Below are 15,349 nucleotides of genomic sequence, written 5' to 3'. Positions count from 1 at the left end.
AAGATGGAATTACTTGAGACGGTTGTCTCCTTACAGACGCCATGATTGTGATTATGAGGTAATACTCCTTTTCATTAATAAGTTGTATTAGGAATTCATGACGTTGTAATTAGTATCCTTTAATAAGTTTTCAAATTTTATCATCAATGCTGAGAAAGCACAAATAATTTACGGTGGGCTTAGTAATTTGATAGGAAAATTGCAGCAAAAGTGAACGGCATTTTGTGGATAGTTTTTGAATGAGGTCGTTCAGTGCTCCACCCGACTATGTCTTCATTAACAACATCTGGGGTCCTCCTATTCCTAGACGGCTATGTTCGGTATGTACATTTCTAAACAGTTCTAAATTTAATTAGAGAAGCAGAAGACCTTTTCGATACGATTTGGTCTCGATGGTTGTTTCATACCCGTGACTCTATTTTTCTTAGGAGAAGTAATAATTAATCACATCGGAGTTATTAATCTATAGAAAAAGTCAGCTTAGAATGAACTAAAATCGATGGAACAAAAGCCATTAGATTGTTTGAATGCAACAAGACAAGCCCTTAAGGAAATTGAACTTGATGTGTCACTGAACTTAATTTTTGGATAATAAGAAGAGTGCCTATTTACTTGTGGGAACGTTTTATTTACCTATGTTCCCAGCGGTAATCATCGTGAACCAGTATTTTCGTAAATCCAATTAGTGCACCCTCTCCCCAGCCCCACCTGTCTTCAAAAATGAACCGTTGTTGTTTGTTTTTCGTTTTTTGTTTCAGGGAGAAACTCTTCGTTCGTCTCTTTTTTATCGTGTGTCAAATCGTTCAGTAAAATCCTCGAGATTGAGAGATCAATGGAGGAGTCCACAGGACTGCAAGACTCTGTTCCACGTCAACTCAGTGCATGGTAATTAAATCATTAATTTTTAATATCAAACCGTTTCTGACTCGATTTGGACCAAGCTAGGTTTAATCGGACTCTTTTTGCAAAAGAAAAAAATTCAGGGGCGGCTTGTGTACTCCACAGTATGGGGCCAAAATACACATTTTGACGTAACCCTTTTTATGCCAGCTTAAGGGGTTACTACTCCCGAAAGGGAAACTGTTTTCATTGAAGGTCTAAACGAAAACATATAAGTAGGGTTTAATTTCTATTCAGGTCTAGAAAAGGGCGGGTGACGAACAATGTCCTAGGGAGTTTGAAAATTTGTAACATCTGACCTGGCATTAGTATGTTAATGTCTAGTTTGCATTGAAACAAATTATTATATCGTTTTAAGCTGTACTTCTTACTGGCAGCAGGTAAGATAGTGCAAGTTTAAGTAATGAAATTATTGGGTTACTTCTTCGCGCAAAAGTGACTTATTGAAGGTAAGTATATGGATGAGTGGGTCGAGAATCCACGTACATGTAAAACAATTGAGTAAGAATATTTTTACACTCTCTGACATAAAAATTTGGACAGAAGCTCTTCTTGCACAGAATTGTAAGGGTCTTGGGAAGCTCAAGATAGCCCCAGAAAGCTAATTACGGATATTTTCTCTCTCTCTTTGGCTACTTGTGTTAAACTGGGTTATGCTCGATTTCGAGCCTGTGACAAAAGAAGATATTTCTGGAGGGCTTTCAATTTTTTTAAGATACCATAGACTACTAATGAAACAAAAAGATTTATAGATAACAAATGTTTGAGTAATTAGCCAGATTTAAGCTCATCATTAGTGTCTCTTCGTTTAATTTTTTGAAACCACCCGGTTTTGACTTATCTCGTTGGGGTTCAAAATTTGAAAGATTGCCTATTAGTGCAAGTTCAGATTGTTTTGGGGTTCCCGCTTAGCTTTGCAATCGACTGTTTTTCTTCATTGTACCTTCTTCATTGTTATGCGAATTGTGTCAGAACTTGATTCAAAAGTCAATTAGTTGCCGCACTTGTTTACAATAATTTGTCATTTGGCTTCTTCAATGTTGCCATAACAACGACTTTGGCGGATTTCATTGAAAGGTGTTTATTCCAGATGTAAGGCACGAGGTATTTGCCCCAAGTCTTTACTAAACAGCAACCAATGTAAGTGTCTTTGTTCAGTTTATGGTTTATTAAGAGGATATTTAAGCTTTGTGGATCGATTTTACCTATCGAAGAAGTTGAAAAGAGCATTGCATCATCGTTCAAGGTCGCGCGAAATTAGCTTCTTGTCACGTACAGTTTAACGCCAGCAATGCGGGTTGCGTCGGTGCAGTATAGTTATCGTTCCTTTTCGAATAGTATTGCGCCAGAAAATTTATTTTATTTACCACCAATGTGAAATCAGGCTTGAGCTCACTAGGTAACTTAACCGTCCTAGAAAACGTTCGTTTTCTCTTTAATCTTTAATGTACTTTAGTGACAAGAATGAAGGATCATTGGCATATTTCACTCAAGACATATACATGACATATATTACACGAGCTTCTATTCATAGTGTGATCTTTGATTCGAGAACGGCCTCTCTACTTAGACTACCATCTATATTCAACTTTCCAAAATATGCACAATGTTGCTAGTCGGCTTAAACTCAAATATTTATAGAGCACGGAAGATTAATTGTAATCTGCCTGTCTCTAAACAACACTGCAAGACTAATATTCATAAAAATTCTTTACTATCCGATAAGCCTCATCGGAATTTTGTGAGTGACGAGTCGGGAATTTGTTGACCAAAACAGCTTTGAAAAATTCAATTGCTGTAGGCTGTTTTTCCAGCGGTTAGAATGACATTTCCACGGGAAAATTATACACATTCCATTCACGTAACTGGCTATATTTCATCAATAGTCTTACACAACACACATTATGCTTGTGAGGCTATATTTTCTTTTTCAAGTGACAGTCGTTCTTTACATCGGTTGCAGCTTTCTGCCTTCACTAAAAGTAACTCTTCAGACCAATATTTATTAATGACCCAAGTTAACTCATTTACTCTATACTTTTGCACCAGAGTACAGCTTTTTGAACTTTGGATTTAATAAAAATTTCTATATTTACATCCACATGTACCATATGATTAAATAATTTTATGATACATCTTGGAACCCTCTTAACAATCAAAGGGAATTTAAGAAATTTTCCTCTTCTGGTAACAAACATCAGAACATTTACAATGTAGCCTGATCTCTTTGACAAAGAAGTAACAGTCACTCATGATCAGAGTAATTCCTTTCATCTATCTTTGACTACCACTGAAAATTAAGAGCCTTTCAATTATGTGATCAGTGTGTAAATATCTTTGATTACTCCTGGTGGCTCACAGTAACAGATGGAAGAACTTGGAATGTATTTGGATTGAATTTCTAAACATTTTGATTGATAAAAACTGGGATATTAATAACTAGTAATAATAATTCATTGGTCAGGTCCAGTAGATAGAGTCAACTTGAGCAGAATTTTATTCTTCAACAAGCTGCAATTATAAATATTTTACATTTGAAATAAATCAATGTGTGCGTGACTGATTGATAGGGATCAAGTTAGGCCAGCCCCATTTGAGTCGGGTTATCATCACCATAAAACTCAGTGGTTTCATAATGGAAAGATAATTGGTGGTACATCAGGATCAGGGCTTGTGTACTGGTCAGACCAAAGAGAAAAAAGTAGCTCTTCTGGTAAGAGAGAAAATGATTTTTCCTGCATGTGCACTGATGACTAAAGGCACTGTGACCTGCACTTCAAATAAATAATGCACATGTACTGTTAGTGCTTTTAGCTTCAATGTATGTCATTCAGTAATCTACATTTAATTGCACCAGCACTGCTGACAAAAGGCACTCTGACCTGCACTTATAGTAAATAATGTGCAAGTACTTTTAGTGAGCCTCAATGTATGTTGGTGGGTAATCTACTTTTAATTATTTAAATCAAACCCTGTAATGTGTAGAGGCATACAATCCTTGAAAAACTTTTATGACACAGAGGGGACAAGACTATTGAAAATAAACACATTTTAAAACCTCATAGCTAACTTTACCTAAATTTAATTACTTAATGTTAGTGGTGACAAGTTTTTGTTTTTCATTTTAATAATGTATAGTTTGCATTGTGTTCAGTTTTCCCACTAGAGCCTCAAAAGGCAAATCCTAAAGCAATGCAGGACACATACAGACCATCAAGCAAGAATTATCATCTAAAAAATGCCCACAACCAAGGTTATGAATTAGGGCTTACCTCTTCATTTGAAACAAGTACATCCAATGATAAATACACCAAGAGACAACATTTCATCAGAGGAAAGGTACACCAGCTATTTATTTTCTTTTCTCTTACATACATTGCAGCTTGGACATTCTTTGTACATTAATTCAGAGATGATTTGAAATTTTGCACAATGCTTGATTTCACACAGTAAATTGTGTTTACGACCATAAGAGGGAGAACCATGATGATATTGTTGCTAATAATTGTTTACCCACTGCATCATGGAGCACAGAATAATGTTATTGTTCTTATTTTGTAATAATTTTTCAGGTACCAGGTGGATCAGCAAGTAATAAGTTGATTTACGGCACAGATGAAGTCCTTCGTCAAGCAAATACGAGAGATGGTAATAATCCATCTGGGTTTCTTTATGGAACAGAAGCAGCAACAAAGGTTGGAAAGCCATCTCCTGGACCTCGACCAAATAATGTTCTGTGGTTGGAGGAGAGAACGTAAGTGATACCTTTCTTTTAAAAGTTTTGATAACTTATTTGTTATGATCAGCTGATATTACTTTATGTGTCTTTCAGTGAAAAAGAAACCTTCAAAAACAAAAAGTTAGCAACGACTCAAGGTAACAACTTTATTCTTTATCTATTTGTAACAAATAAAGATTAAGTTAACTGGTTATTAATAAGAAGAGTTTTTAGTGAAATCATTATTTATTGTAAGTTATTTTTTCAAATAGATGAATTTTTAGCAAGACATATGGAGGAGAAAACAAGAAAGCGACAAGCAGAACTGGAAGAGAAGAGAAGGGTATAGTTGTTTTAATTAGCTTATAATTTGATTAGTTTTTTTAAATGATGTAACTATCATACTGTATTACAAATTTTCATTTGCACTCTTTGTAAAAAACACCTTATACTTAATGTACCTGTATGTGTGACTTGTAGGATTTACAAGATCTAAAGAACTATGACCCTTGGGGACGACCAGGAGGAGGTGCCCCTATTGTAAGTAGTATCACTTGTTCATCATTTTGTGGTTCTTTAGAACCTTAGTAATGAATAATTTGTTGTTGCAAATATGATGTGATTGTAAAAGTTTTAGTAATGACTGTTGAATTTTAGTTATTGGGTTAGGGTTGAGGTTTTCTTTCTCAAGAAATGATATTTGTAACGTCTTCTCAGTCGTTCAGTCGTATTGCGTGACATATCCTGTCGTACCTTAGCTCATATATGGGACCTTGGTTAGCTCCTCGTGCTAAAAAGAAGAACGTGATAACATCGCTAGTATTTTGTAGCTTCACCCGAAGCCCTTTCATTTTTGCTACAGTTCATCACAGTCTTTGACAGCTGTCTTTGGAACCATTCTTACAGCCATTTCTGGATTCGTTACCTTGTTATACAGACTGTAATTCCTCGCAAACCGTGGATGTTCAATTAAATAAATGCTGTTTGGTTTGTTGGACTGATGAGTTGTAGTTCTGCATTCTCGCATCCCCTTTCACACAGAAAGGTGGCTGCTACAATATTTTTGGTCAATAGTTGTCAGTGGTAAAAATTCAAAGATCTGGCTGACATCCAAAAAAAATCAGTCATTTTAAAGTTTTTCTCAACATGCTGGCCAAGTGTTGCATATAAGCAACAACTTAAAATCAGGTGTCCCATATTAACAAAACTTCCTTGTTGTGGGTTTATTTCAGATGCCTGAGGTAACAACCATCAGTTCACTTCATGTGGTAAATAAAGTGTTTTAGAAAGAACAGAATCAATTTTGTTTTTTTGTTAATAGTTTAGTTTAATAGTTTTTAGCATGGTATTTATATAGTAAATAATAATGATAATATGAGTATTTCTATAGTACTATTTACATAGAAATGATCAGTAGCACTTTACAATGATTCACCTACACAACTATTATACAACAATCTTAGTATACCATGTAAAATGTAAATGAGACTTACAATAAAGTAAAACACATCAGATCAAGTGGTACTCATAAAAACTGAAATAAAATAAAATTTCTGGTCTAAATCAGTTAGAGAAAAACCTGACTAAAAAGATAGGTCTTAAGATTGAATTTAAAATCATCAATGATGGAATTTAAAATCATCAATGATGGAATAGCATGCAATTCAGCACGCAAACTATCGGTTCAGTGAGATAAAGGGATGTAGCAAGCACCAAGCATAGAAGACATTTTCTCTTTAAGGGGGCTCCAGTAACAAGGTGCCATTTCCTAAGATCCAAGATTGTAAGGGCATTGTTCAAATTTAATTATTGTGCAACCCCTGAATACGGTGATGATTATCAAGGCCTTCATCCTGAGCATTTTAACTTTGCCCTGCAAGTTCACTCCCTGATCAAACTTGCCCTTTATATTTACACCTACCTGGGGTTCCCCAAATAGCTACTCAGTGACTGTCTCACAGAAATTGTTAATTATACACTATTTGCCAGCTACTAATGTAATATTATAATGATGATTTATTTTCTTTTTTTGTATAACAATTATTATTAATGAGATAGTACACATTGTGTTTTTCAAATCACTTTGATATTTTTGCAGTCTGGCACAGATGAAAAGCCTGAGACAAAAAGAACAAAAAGTATCAAGAACCTTGTTCAAGAGGTATTTCTTTACTCTTAAGTTTTTGGGGATTAATAAGTCAATAGGTTAACCTTTGAAACATACATGTTTCAGCATAATGTTTTGCTTTAGTGTTGTGATAAAAAAACCAAAGTACACTCAAAGGTCAATCAGGCAAAAATAAATTATCTCTTTGAGTCTAGGAGCTTATGGGAACTCAAGTTAAAAGCAAGCAAATTGCCTTAGACATGGGAAAATACTAGTGGCTAAGTTCACATTGGTTTTTTATCTGATTGGTTGAAAAAAAGGTAGCATATTAGGTTATTTTTTTTAGGAATTACAGAGCAAAGGAAATCAAACAGATACATTCCTGGATTAATCTTAACACTCAATGGAGAATTCCACTGTACAGACATGAAAGATGAAACACTTGTGAATTACTTTGTTTACTGAGATTTATTTTCATCAGAATTGTTAAAAATATACAGAAACTTATCAAAGCTAATATTTTAAATTCATTGATGTCTTTAGCTTTCCACAAATTGTCTTATATGATTGAGTTAATAGTGTTGCCATGTGGAGATTACAATAGTTCTTTTTTTTATCACTTCCTAAACAGAAAGAAAATCAATGGTGCTTTTTAATGAATTTTAGAGTGCAACTCTGATGGCTAGGTGTAGGTAATGTTTTATATCCAAGTAAACACTTTAGACAGTTTTACCAGCAAGGCCTTTTGCAGTAACTTAGACATAGAAAAAGTGAAAAGAAAGAAAGGAAAAAGCCAAATTCAAATGAATTAACCATAAGCTATAGTAAGTTTGTTTGTTTTTCAGCCTTATCAGCCATTTGGAGGCCGCCAAGGTGGGGGAGGAGCTCCAAACAGAACAGAATCAGGGCATGTTGCTGCAGGATTCCGTGCTGATCCTGAACTGAGATTTCCAAGACATGCATCCAAAGCTAACGTTGATCCAAACCTGGTGAGTGTGACAATTTGATAATATGCAATCAACTTCAAGTGGTGAATGTACAGTCTATTGTTATTATTGTTATTATTAGACTGTTTTTTAAAGTAGTTCATGATGAATGTTATAAAAATTACTGACAATAAATGTTTAAGACACAAGTAGACCAAAACTTACTTTACATGGGTACATCCAATAAGAAGCAATCATTTTTTTGAAGTCAATAATGTAAATCTGACAACAGTAACTATCATGTCATGTTTCAGAGATATGCAGGAAGAGATGAACGATATAGGCAAGACCTAGGTATGTTGACTTTCTCTGTTAAACTTTTGTTACTTGTATCGATTAACTATTTTAAAGATTTACTGTCATTATTTAAAAATGTCCTGCACAGTAATGTTCATTTTAAAACATCTTATTCTGTTATTTTCTCAGACTCAATGATTGAAGGTTCAAGAAATATGAAGACTCTTCAACGGGAAAAGAGCAAAGAGGATGAACTTCAGCATGTGCGTGAGCCCTAATTAACTCCCACAACTGATTAACACTGAATTTCTCTTTTCATAAAATCTGTCTATTTTCCAGCAAAAAATGAATTATGAACTAACTTGAAAGAAATTTCTTTAAGTTAATGTTTAATGTAACTGAGCTTTTATTAAAATATTGAAATCCGCTTTGAGTTACATTGATTTAAGTTCCTTACAGTCAGAAAGATATTGATTGAAAACACAACACTCACTGGTTCACCTTCATGGGACTGAGATACTTTAGAATGACTAGTAAAAGAAATGCAAAAATGTTTAAAAAAAATTAACTTCTGATTTTTCGTTTTGTAGTTGAAGACAGATCCATTTGGAAGAGAAGGAGCTGGTGCTCCACGCAAAACAGGCTCAGGTAAACATGAAAGTTTATTTGCATTGTTGATTTTCAGTCCTCTTCAGTCTGCATGGGTTAGGGTAAGGTTATAACTACAGGAAAGAGGCAGAAAGAGAATAAACAAGAGGAATTACAAAGAGGTACCTAGAACCTCCTATTGGCCTCTTTTTGTTGTAACTCTGCCAATCAAAATCTTATTGTTATTGTTGCAATGTACATGTTGATACTGACAATAAAAACAATAAACATGAACCATACTAGTGCTAATTTGGGTTCATATTAATATCAGAAATAAATTTCTATGTCAGTTTTTTGGTGAACTGCATGTGTAAAGAAATTGCATCAAATTGAAAGAAATGGGAATAAATCATGCAATTTGTGGCGTTTTTATTTTTTTTCCTCTGTGATGTATAAAATTTGTTGTATTTCCTGTTAGGAACTGTTAAGGCTGCTTATCCTACGACGCTGTCAAAAGATATTGAAGAACTTCGAAAAGGGCAACGCAGGAATCCATTAACCCTTGACTTGAATGAGACAGGTTTGTGTCTTTTCACAATGCTCATTTTTATTATAGACACAGTCCTCCTTGAGCAATTTTCCATTGAATTTCAATCATTAACTAGGGAAAGCCTTGTATTTGCTATTTGATTGTTTCAGAAAATCCACCAAAATTTCTCAACTAATCAGAATCAAAACTAAACCATAGGCCATGTTGTGAGAAGTTTTCGTCTGAGTTGTCATAAGCTTGATGTGATTTCTTCTGTTACTCAAATCGGCTGTACTGTTGTGATTCATGATCAATGATGCAATTATGATGCATATATGTCTTAATGGTTTGTCCCTTAGCTATTTGTCAGACAAATTTTGTACTTAGTCTGCTATCCATAACAGACAGACAAGACACATGGGACAACCTTCAAATTCCATCCTGCACAATAGCTGCTATTCAGTGTGCCTTTTATTATTGGAGTGTGAAAATATGGAACAACCTGAACTAGGCCTTGAAACAAAATTTGTTACCTCTGCTGTTAATTAAAAGATTATTTTCAAGGAGAGAAATTTACCTTTTTTTTTGTTCAATTTTCAGATGATCGAAATCCTCAGGTGAGCAAAAATAACATATTTCTGTTCATGTTACATGTAGTTAAAATTGTTTGCCCATTACTGCACTTACCGTGTAAGGATTCTGGCAAAGCTTTCTTCACGATTCATCTTCATCAGAAGCTACTATATAATTTCTTTTTTGGGGTCTGTAGGACAGGGGCCCACAATAATCTGCCCTCCAGGGCCTTCCAAGCTATTTCGATGAAGGTGGCCTGGGCTCCAAGTATTATAATGTGTGCACCCCGGGCAGCCCACCTCCCCACGTTCCAGGCATTAGCAACGCCTAGCGCTACTAGCGCACTGGTCCTTCCCATTTTCTCAGGAGTATTCAGTCTTGAGTTTTTATTCCATTTCTTTTTCTATTATAGTATAATCCCTGGGGTCGCGGTCATGGAAACCCCCCACAATTTGATAGACAAGGACGAATGATTAAGCCTGTGCGCGAGAAGGAAGAGAATGAATTGGTATGTATAACCGATTCATATTGATAGTCTGACTCCATATCGTGAGATAAACAATAAAACATCTTGTAACATTATGTGCTCTTCATCATGTTATATACCAGGACGTGATCATATCCTCTAGTTACGCGATCTTAAGAACTTATTCCCGCAGGCTTCCTTTTTTATGTTAGAAATTATTTTCAGTGTCAACTTATCAAATGAAGAAAATCGTACAGCAGCCAAAGAGGTGTCGAATTTTTTATTTATCTTCTTTCATGAAAAAGAGGTTTTTTTGCTGACAGAGTTCTTACGCGCGGAAGTCGATTCTTCGAAAGGTGGTTCGCGAATTTAGCGAAGTTCAAGTTAATCTGTGTTTTAATCTCAACAGGAAGGTATTGGTATTGAAGCTAACCGTCCGGGAGGCGGGGCCCCTAATGTCGACAAGGGAGGAAAACTGAAAACAAGGAAAGCACAAACACTGACTAAGACTTCTAGTGGTCGTAAGTATTCCTTGCTTCGTTTCATCAGTCGAAGCGCTGCCAGATCAAATTTTGTATTTGTCTTCTTGATCGGTTGTAAAAAAAAAAAAAAAGAAAAATAGATTATTGAAATACCAAATTCTTCGTTTTCAAGTTTTCTTTTCTCTCCTCCTCCCCTTCCCCTGGCGGAGCAAGAGAGCGAGAAAGGGTAGGGAATAAGGGAGATCCTGGAACGAGGCTGATTTCGTACTGCATTTTTTGTTGATTTGTTTATAGATAAGTTGCAGTTACTGACAGTTATATTATGTCGGTTGATTTATCTTTTATTTTATTGCAGAAACAATGCAACGCGATTTCAGCCCCTTGAACCAGCGTAACGTTTATGACCCCTGGGGAAGATCTGGTGCGGGAGCTCCTATTAAGAACTCGGATGGACAAATTCAAACTCGAACAGCAGGCCGGGTTACTCATGACTCAAGTGTACGTACATTCGATGTCACCGTGTGAAACGAGAGAGCATGTTCTATTATTATTACTATTATTTTTAATATCATTATTATTTGTTTAATTTCGATCTATTGTCTGTTTGTGGATTGATTTACACTCGATGAAGAAAAGGAAACAGGGAGTGACAATCAGGGCGTCGTCTGGGGCATTTCAATGTCACTTGATTTATTCTTGGCTTTAGGAGGTAAAGGATCGCATAGATGTTAACTTAAACGTGGATGCCCCTGGAAACGTACTTTTTTCGAAAGACTATTTATGAATAATGTTAGTGAAAGCGACATATCCCAAGTCCTGGAACAGAAACCCTCAACTCTGTTCCATTGCTTTCTCTTGTTTGCACTCCCAAAAAAATATATTAAAACTATTTTAAATCCCTTTTTGGCCTTTTCCCTGATTGTACATTTTTTTATTACGTAATGTGTTGCTATTTTAAATGCGTTGGGTGCAATAGCGCTGATGTTAAATTTGTGTTTTTCCAACACAGTCGATGTCTCCAAGTGGCAAGAAAGACCCGCAAGCCAAGCAGGAACTTCTTACTACTTTACGTAAGTTTGCACCAAGTGTCTGTTATCTAGTGTTTTTCGGAGACCGTGGTGCGCATATCGTGGCAACTAATCAGGAAATTTTCAATTGAGAGCTGAAACTGAGTTATTTGGGTTTATGTTGGTTTTGGTTGACTTCAGTTTGTTGTGGATCTTCAAACCTTTTTCTACCTGTCCCGCCAATTAGATGCAATTGCTCCTTGGTCGTTGGCGTTTTCCTGAGCCCTGGTCAGTTTGTTTGAATACTCATTGGCTCTTGGTGATATTTTCTTTTGCTCTGATTGCGATTACTTTAGTTTTTACCACACTCTATCGAAATGCGCTTAATAATTTCAAATGATTCTTTTCACACGAAATCTTTCTTCGCATATGAGGCCTTCGAAGTCTTGGAAAATAAAGAATCTGTAAAGCTGAGTTAAGAGCGGTGTCCGAAAAAAAAAGCTTATTGAACGAATGCAGAGACGAAACTCCCTTTTATTACTTTTTTTTAAACAGAGAAAATGTCCGAGGAGAGTAGAAGCAGGCGCAAAGCTGAACATGAAGACTTGCTAACTGTAAGTCTTACTAAGTTTTTAGTTTTATTACGCTGTGCGTGGTTTATCAAAAATGATTTTTGCCGCGACATACAGTTATACTGTTTGCTTCATTTTCGTTTTCCGTATTAATAATAAAATAAGAATAGAAAGGAAACTCTCTGAGATGAATCGCTGCGGGATTCGTGTGGGGTCGTTGTGATCATCTAGTTACACTTAGGTACATCTTTTTGTGTGTTTGGTCGAATGTTACCTTCAAAAGAACGGTGTTCGTTGCTAGCGAAGGGTTCGTCTCATCGGTGATCGTGTTTTTGTTTTTGTTTAGAGTGAAAAGGACGTTGCCTCTTGGTTGCGATCGGGTGTGGTCGGTCAGCCAAGTTATAATCCTACTACCAAGGAGATTATTGCTCAAAAGAAACAGACTTCAGACGTCACATCACAGGTACACACATATGCCTGCAAGAAAAACCTTTCCTTAAGAAGTAATATCTCAAGGTCATATTTGTTAGGTGACTTGTCACACCACCAGAATTATTATTTGCGTTATGTCACACAAGAAGCGGAGACGCGTGACAACATGAACGACTGCGGCGAAGACGGCGAAGGTTCTGAGCTCTTACGGTAAATCTTACTGAAACTTTTGACACTACTGACCTTAAATTTAAATATATTTATATTTACGGCCAGGTTTTAAATATAAGAAGACAGAAAAATGAAAAAAGCCGTGAATATCACACTGACTTGGAAGCTCAAGCGCGGGAGAGGTATCAGAATCGTAAACAGAGTGAAGATCAACAGAGAATCAAGTCGGTAGAGGTACGTGACTGTCACGCCATTTAGGTTAGATTTGTGACACATGTGAATTTCACTCTTAAGTTTCTTTAGGAGTCATTACATACGTCCCTGAGGGTTAAGCTATTTAGTGGTTAAATCGCCATCCATGTTAATTTTTTCAGCATTTGAAGACTATGGACAGGATGTGGGGAAGGCCTGGGGCGGGAGCCCCTCTCGGACGAGAACACTTGGATTTTGCCCGAAAACAAAAACGTAAGTCAAACCCAGGTCCTTATTCTTCTCCCAAAAAGAAACGCGATGATTTTTCTAAAAAATTAACGGTTTTGTTTGCGAAGAGGTGAGGGGAGGGGGGCAGGTGACCTCCGATAAACTTGCCTTCTTCGCATTTAGACGGAGAATTAAAACTCACAGTTTCAGATTTTGATTGGGAAGCAACGTTATCTAATTTAGTTGAATTTCAAAACCAACATCCCACACTCACTGCTTTGTAAAAATAAAAAAGGAGTCCTTTAGTGTGACGATCGGTCACGCAGATTGGTTCCTCTACTTGTGGGAGGTATACTTGTTGAGATACTTGGTAACACTTTCCTCCTCGTGACTTTTCTTTTTCCCCAGTTGGTCTTGTTCCTGCTGACTCGTCTTACACCTATAGAGACGCCTAGATGTTCGTCAAACACCCAAGTGTTTATTCAAAACAACAATAAACTTTGGTTTTGAAGAGGGAAAAAGGCAGCAAATAAGTTAGACTAATGTGCTCATATGTGATATTTTATTTTCATTAACAGTGTTTGTATGTACAGGAACTATATTTTTGTTAAATCTGTGCATATTTTTTTTGTATTTTAATTGGAATCCGATCAATTGCGCTACACAGCTTACAATGTAACTTATTGTATTTATTAATTTACTCGCAATCATTGATATATCGTACTAACGTATCACAAAAGCGTTGGTTTGTCAGGATAATAAATAAAGCACCGAATATAGGGGCAATAAAGTGTCATTCCTCTTGGATGCTGAGACAGATTATTGTAAAACGTGTCATAGTGAAAAGATCATGACCATTGTGAAATAAACTGTTCATATGCCATGTGTCGTTGATTAGTGCAGATACAAGGTTCTACTTTCCGTAGGACCTCCCACACATCATGATGCAGTCATAACATTGAGAAGACTGTAGCCGAACATGCATGGGAGTGGAATTCGCAGTCCTTGTTTTCCCATGATAGTTTGGAGTTTCTTATTTGCTCCTTGAAAATCTTTTGACACGTTTCCTATAGTTCAAATTTTTCTGGTTTCCCTCGGCAAAAAAACTCGGCACCAAGTCCTCTCTCGACAGAAACTGTGGTGCTGCGTCGGTGGGAGAGTTGACTACAGCTGACGTAGTCCTCTATCAACCAGATTACAACTTCTAGTGAGACCTGTAGCGAGACAGCTACGAAGAATTCTCAAAATGATACTCTCAGGCTATGAAACAGAAACCACAACGATTCCTACCAATTCACTACTTGAAAGACGTCGTTGTTTATTTAAAAAAAGTGACTTGGAGAGAACTCCACAAGAACTCGAGCCTTCCGGTATACCGTCGGTCTTCGCGCTTCGTATACTTATGGACTTAAAGGATGATAACATAGTATGTTACTGGCTCTAAGCTAGAACCCACAAAGCGCTAAATGATGCCATCATAGCGGAGGCCCAAGTGCGCGGAACATATAATGTCCGCAGACGGCCATCCGTGCTTAAAACCCACCCATTAATTTTCGTGTGATTCCATTGGTTATTATATAATAAGCTTAGTTATGCACGCATTCTGATTGGTTCTCACTTATGATCTATTGGAGGACAGACGTATAGATGACGTCATCATTAAAACTTTTTCCGTATATTTTAATTCTTTATTATATAAAACAAATAGATTCCAAGTTGCCGTGCGTCTGTTCAGTAATAGATCACAGAGGACGTCAAGAACATCAGTGACACACTCGGCTGCGCCTCGTGTGCCACTTTTTTGTTCTTACCACATTTTGACGTCATCTGTGATCATTACTGATCAGACGCACCGCAACTTGGAATCTATTTGTTAACTGTATGTTACATTGTGTAGAATCACTGGAAAGTCATCACGCAATAACCCCTGCTTACGTCAATACATGTCCTTTGATAATTTCTGTTGAAAAGTAACAAAGCCAGCAGAAAAAAGCCAGCTTAAGAGTATCATTTTTTCATCTTTATCACTACCTTTACGTGGAAGAAAAACGAACTCGTTCTGTTTCCATATTTAGATTCATTGAAGGCCTCTTTGTGACGAACCTTTTCCTTTACTTTCCTGGGAATTTAAGACAACTGAGACAATTACATGCATTTAATG

The 15,349-nt window shown here is 36.4% G+C and overlaps 1 protein-coding gene across 2 annotated transcripts; it reads left to right on the top strand.

Moving 5' to 3' along the window:
• Positions 1 to 1,695: 1,695 nt before the first annotated feature.
• LOC113678287 (uncharacterized) lies at positions 1,696 to 14,071 on the top strand. 2 transcript variants are annotated; one of them, XM_089182898.1, is made up of 24 exons: positions 1,740 to 2,040; positions 3,471 to 3,613; positions 4,055 to 4,239; positions 4,473 to 4,654; positions 4,733 to 4,776; positions 4,891 to 4,961; positions 5,099 to 5,158; positions 5,851 to 5,886; positions 6,717 to 6,779; positions 7,571 to 7,714; positions 7,966 to 8,005; positions 8,138 to 8,211; positions 8,539 to 8,596; positions 9,015 to 9,116; positions 9,666 to 9,682; positions 10,051 to 10,146; positions 10,514 to 10,625; positions 10,942 to 11,084; positions 11,596 to 11,656; positions 12,149 to 12,207; positions 12,512 to 12,628; positions 12,874 to 13,002; positions 13,143 to 13,233; positions 13,597 to 14,071. In XM_089182898.1, coding segments are annotated over exons 1-24 (2,076 nt in total). In that variant the 5' UTR covers positions 1,740 to 2,038; the 3' UTR covers positions 13,644 to 14,071. The 2 variants fall into 2 exon arrangements, with proteins under 2 accessions (XP_089039025.1, XP_089039024.1); XM_089182899.1 differs by lacking the exon at positions 3,471 to 3,613 and having other exon boundaries at positions 1,696 to 2,040.
• The last annotated feature ends 1,278 nt before the right edge of the window (positions 14,072 to 15,349 follow it).

Source organism: Pocillopora damicornis, chromosome 9 (assembly GCF_964200805.1).
Source record: "Pocillopora damicornis chromosome 9, jaPocDami1.2, whole genome shotgun sequence".
NCBI classification, from domain to species: domain Eukaryota; kingdom Metazoa; phylum Cnidaria; class Anthozoa; order Scleractinia; family Pocilloporidae; genus Pocillopora; species Pocillopora damicornis.
Note: the sequence above shows the minus strand (reverse complement) of the source record. Positions and strands in the feature narration are given on the sequence as shown.

What these genes read in the sequence shown, in the direction of transcription:
- LOC113678287 (XM_089182898.1), top strand. An exon ending in AACTGGAAGAGAAGAGAAGG is followed by an intron (nt 4,962 to 5,098) that starts GTATAGTTGTTT and finishes TGTGACTTGTAG; the next exon opens with GATTTACAAGATCTAAAGAA. An exon ending in CAGGAGGAGGTGCCCCTATT is followed by an intron (nt 5,159 to 5,850) that starts GTAAGTAGTATC and finishes GGTTTATTTCAG; the next exon opens with ATGCCTGAGGTAACAACCAT.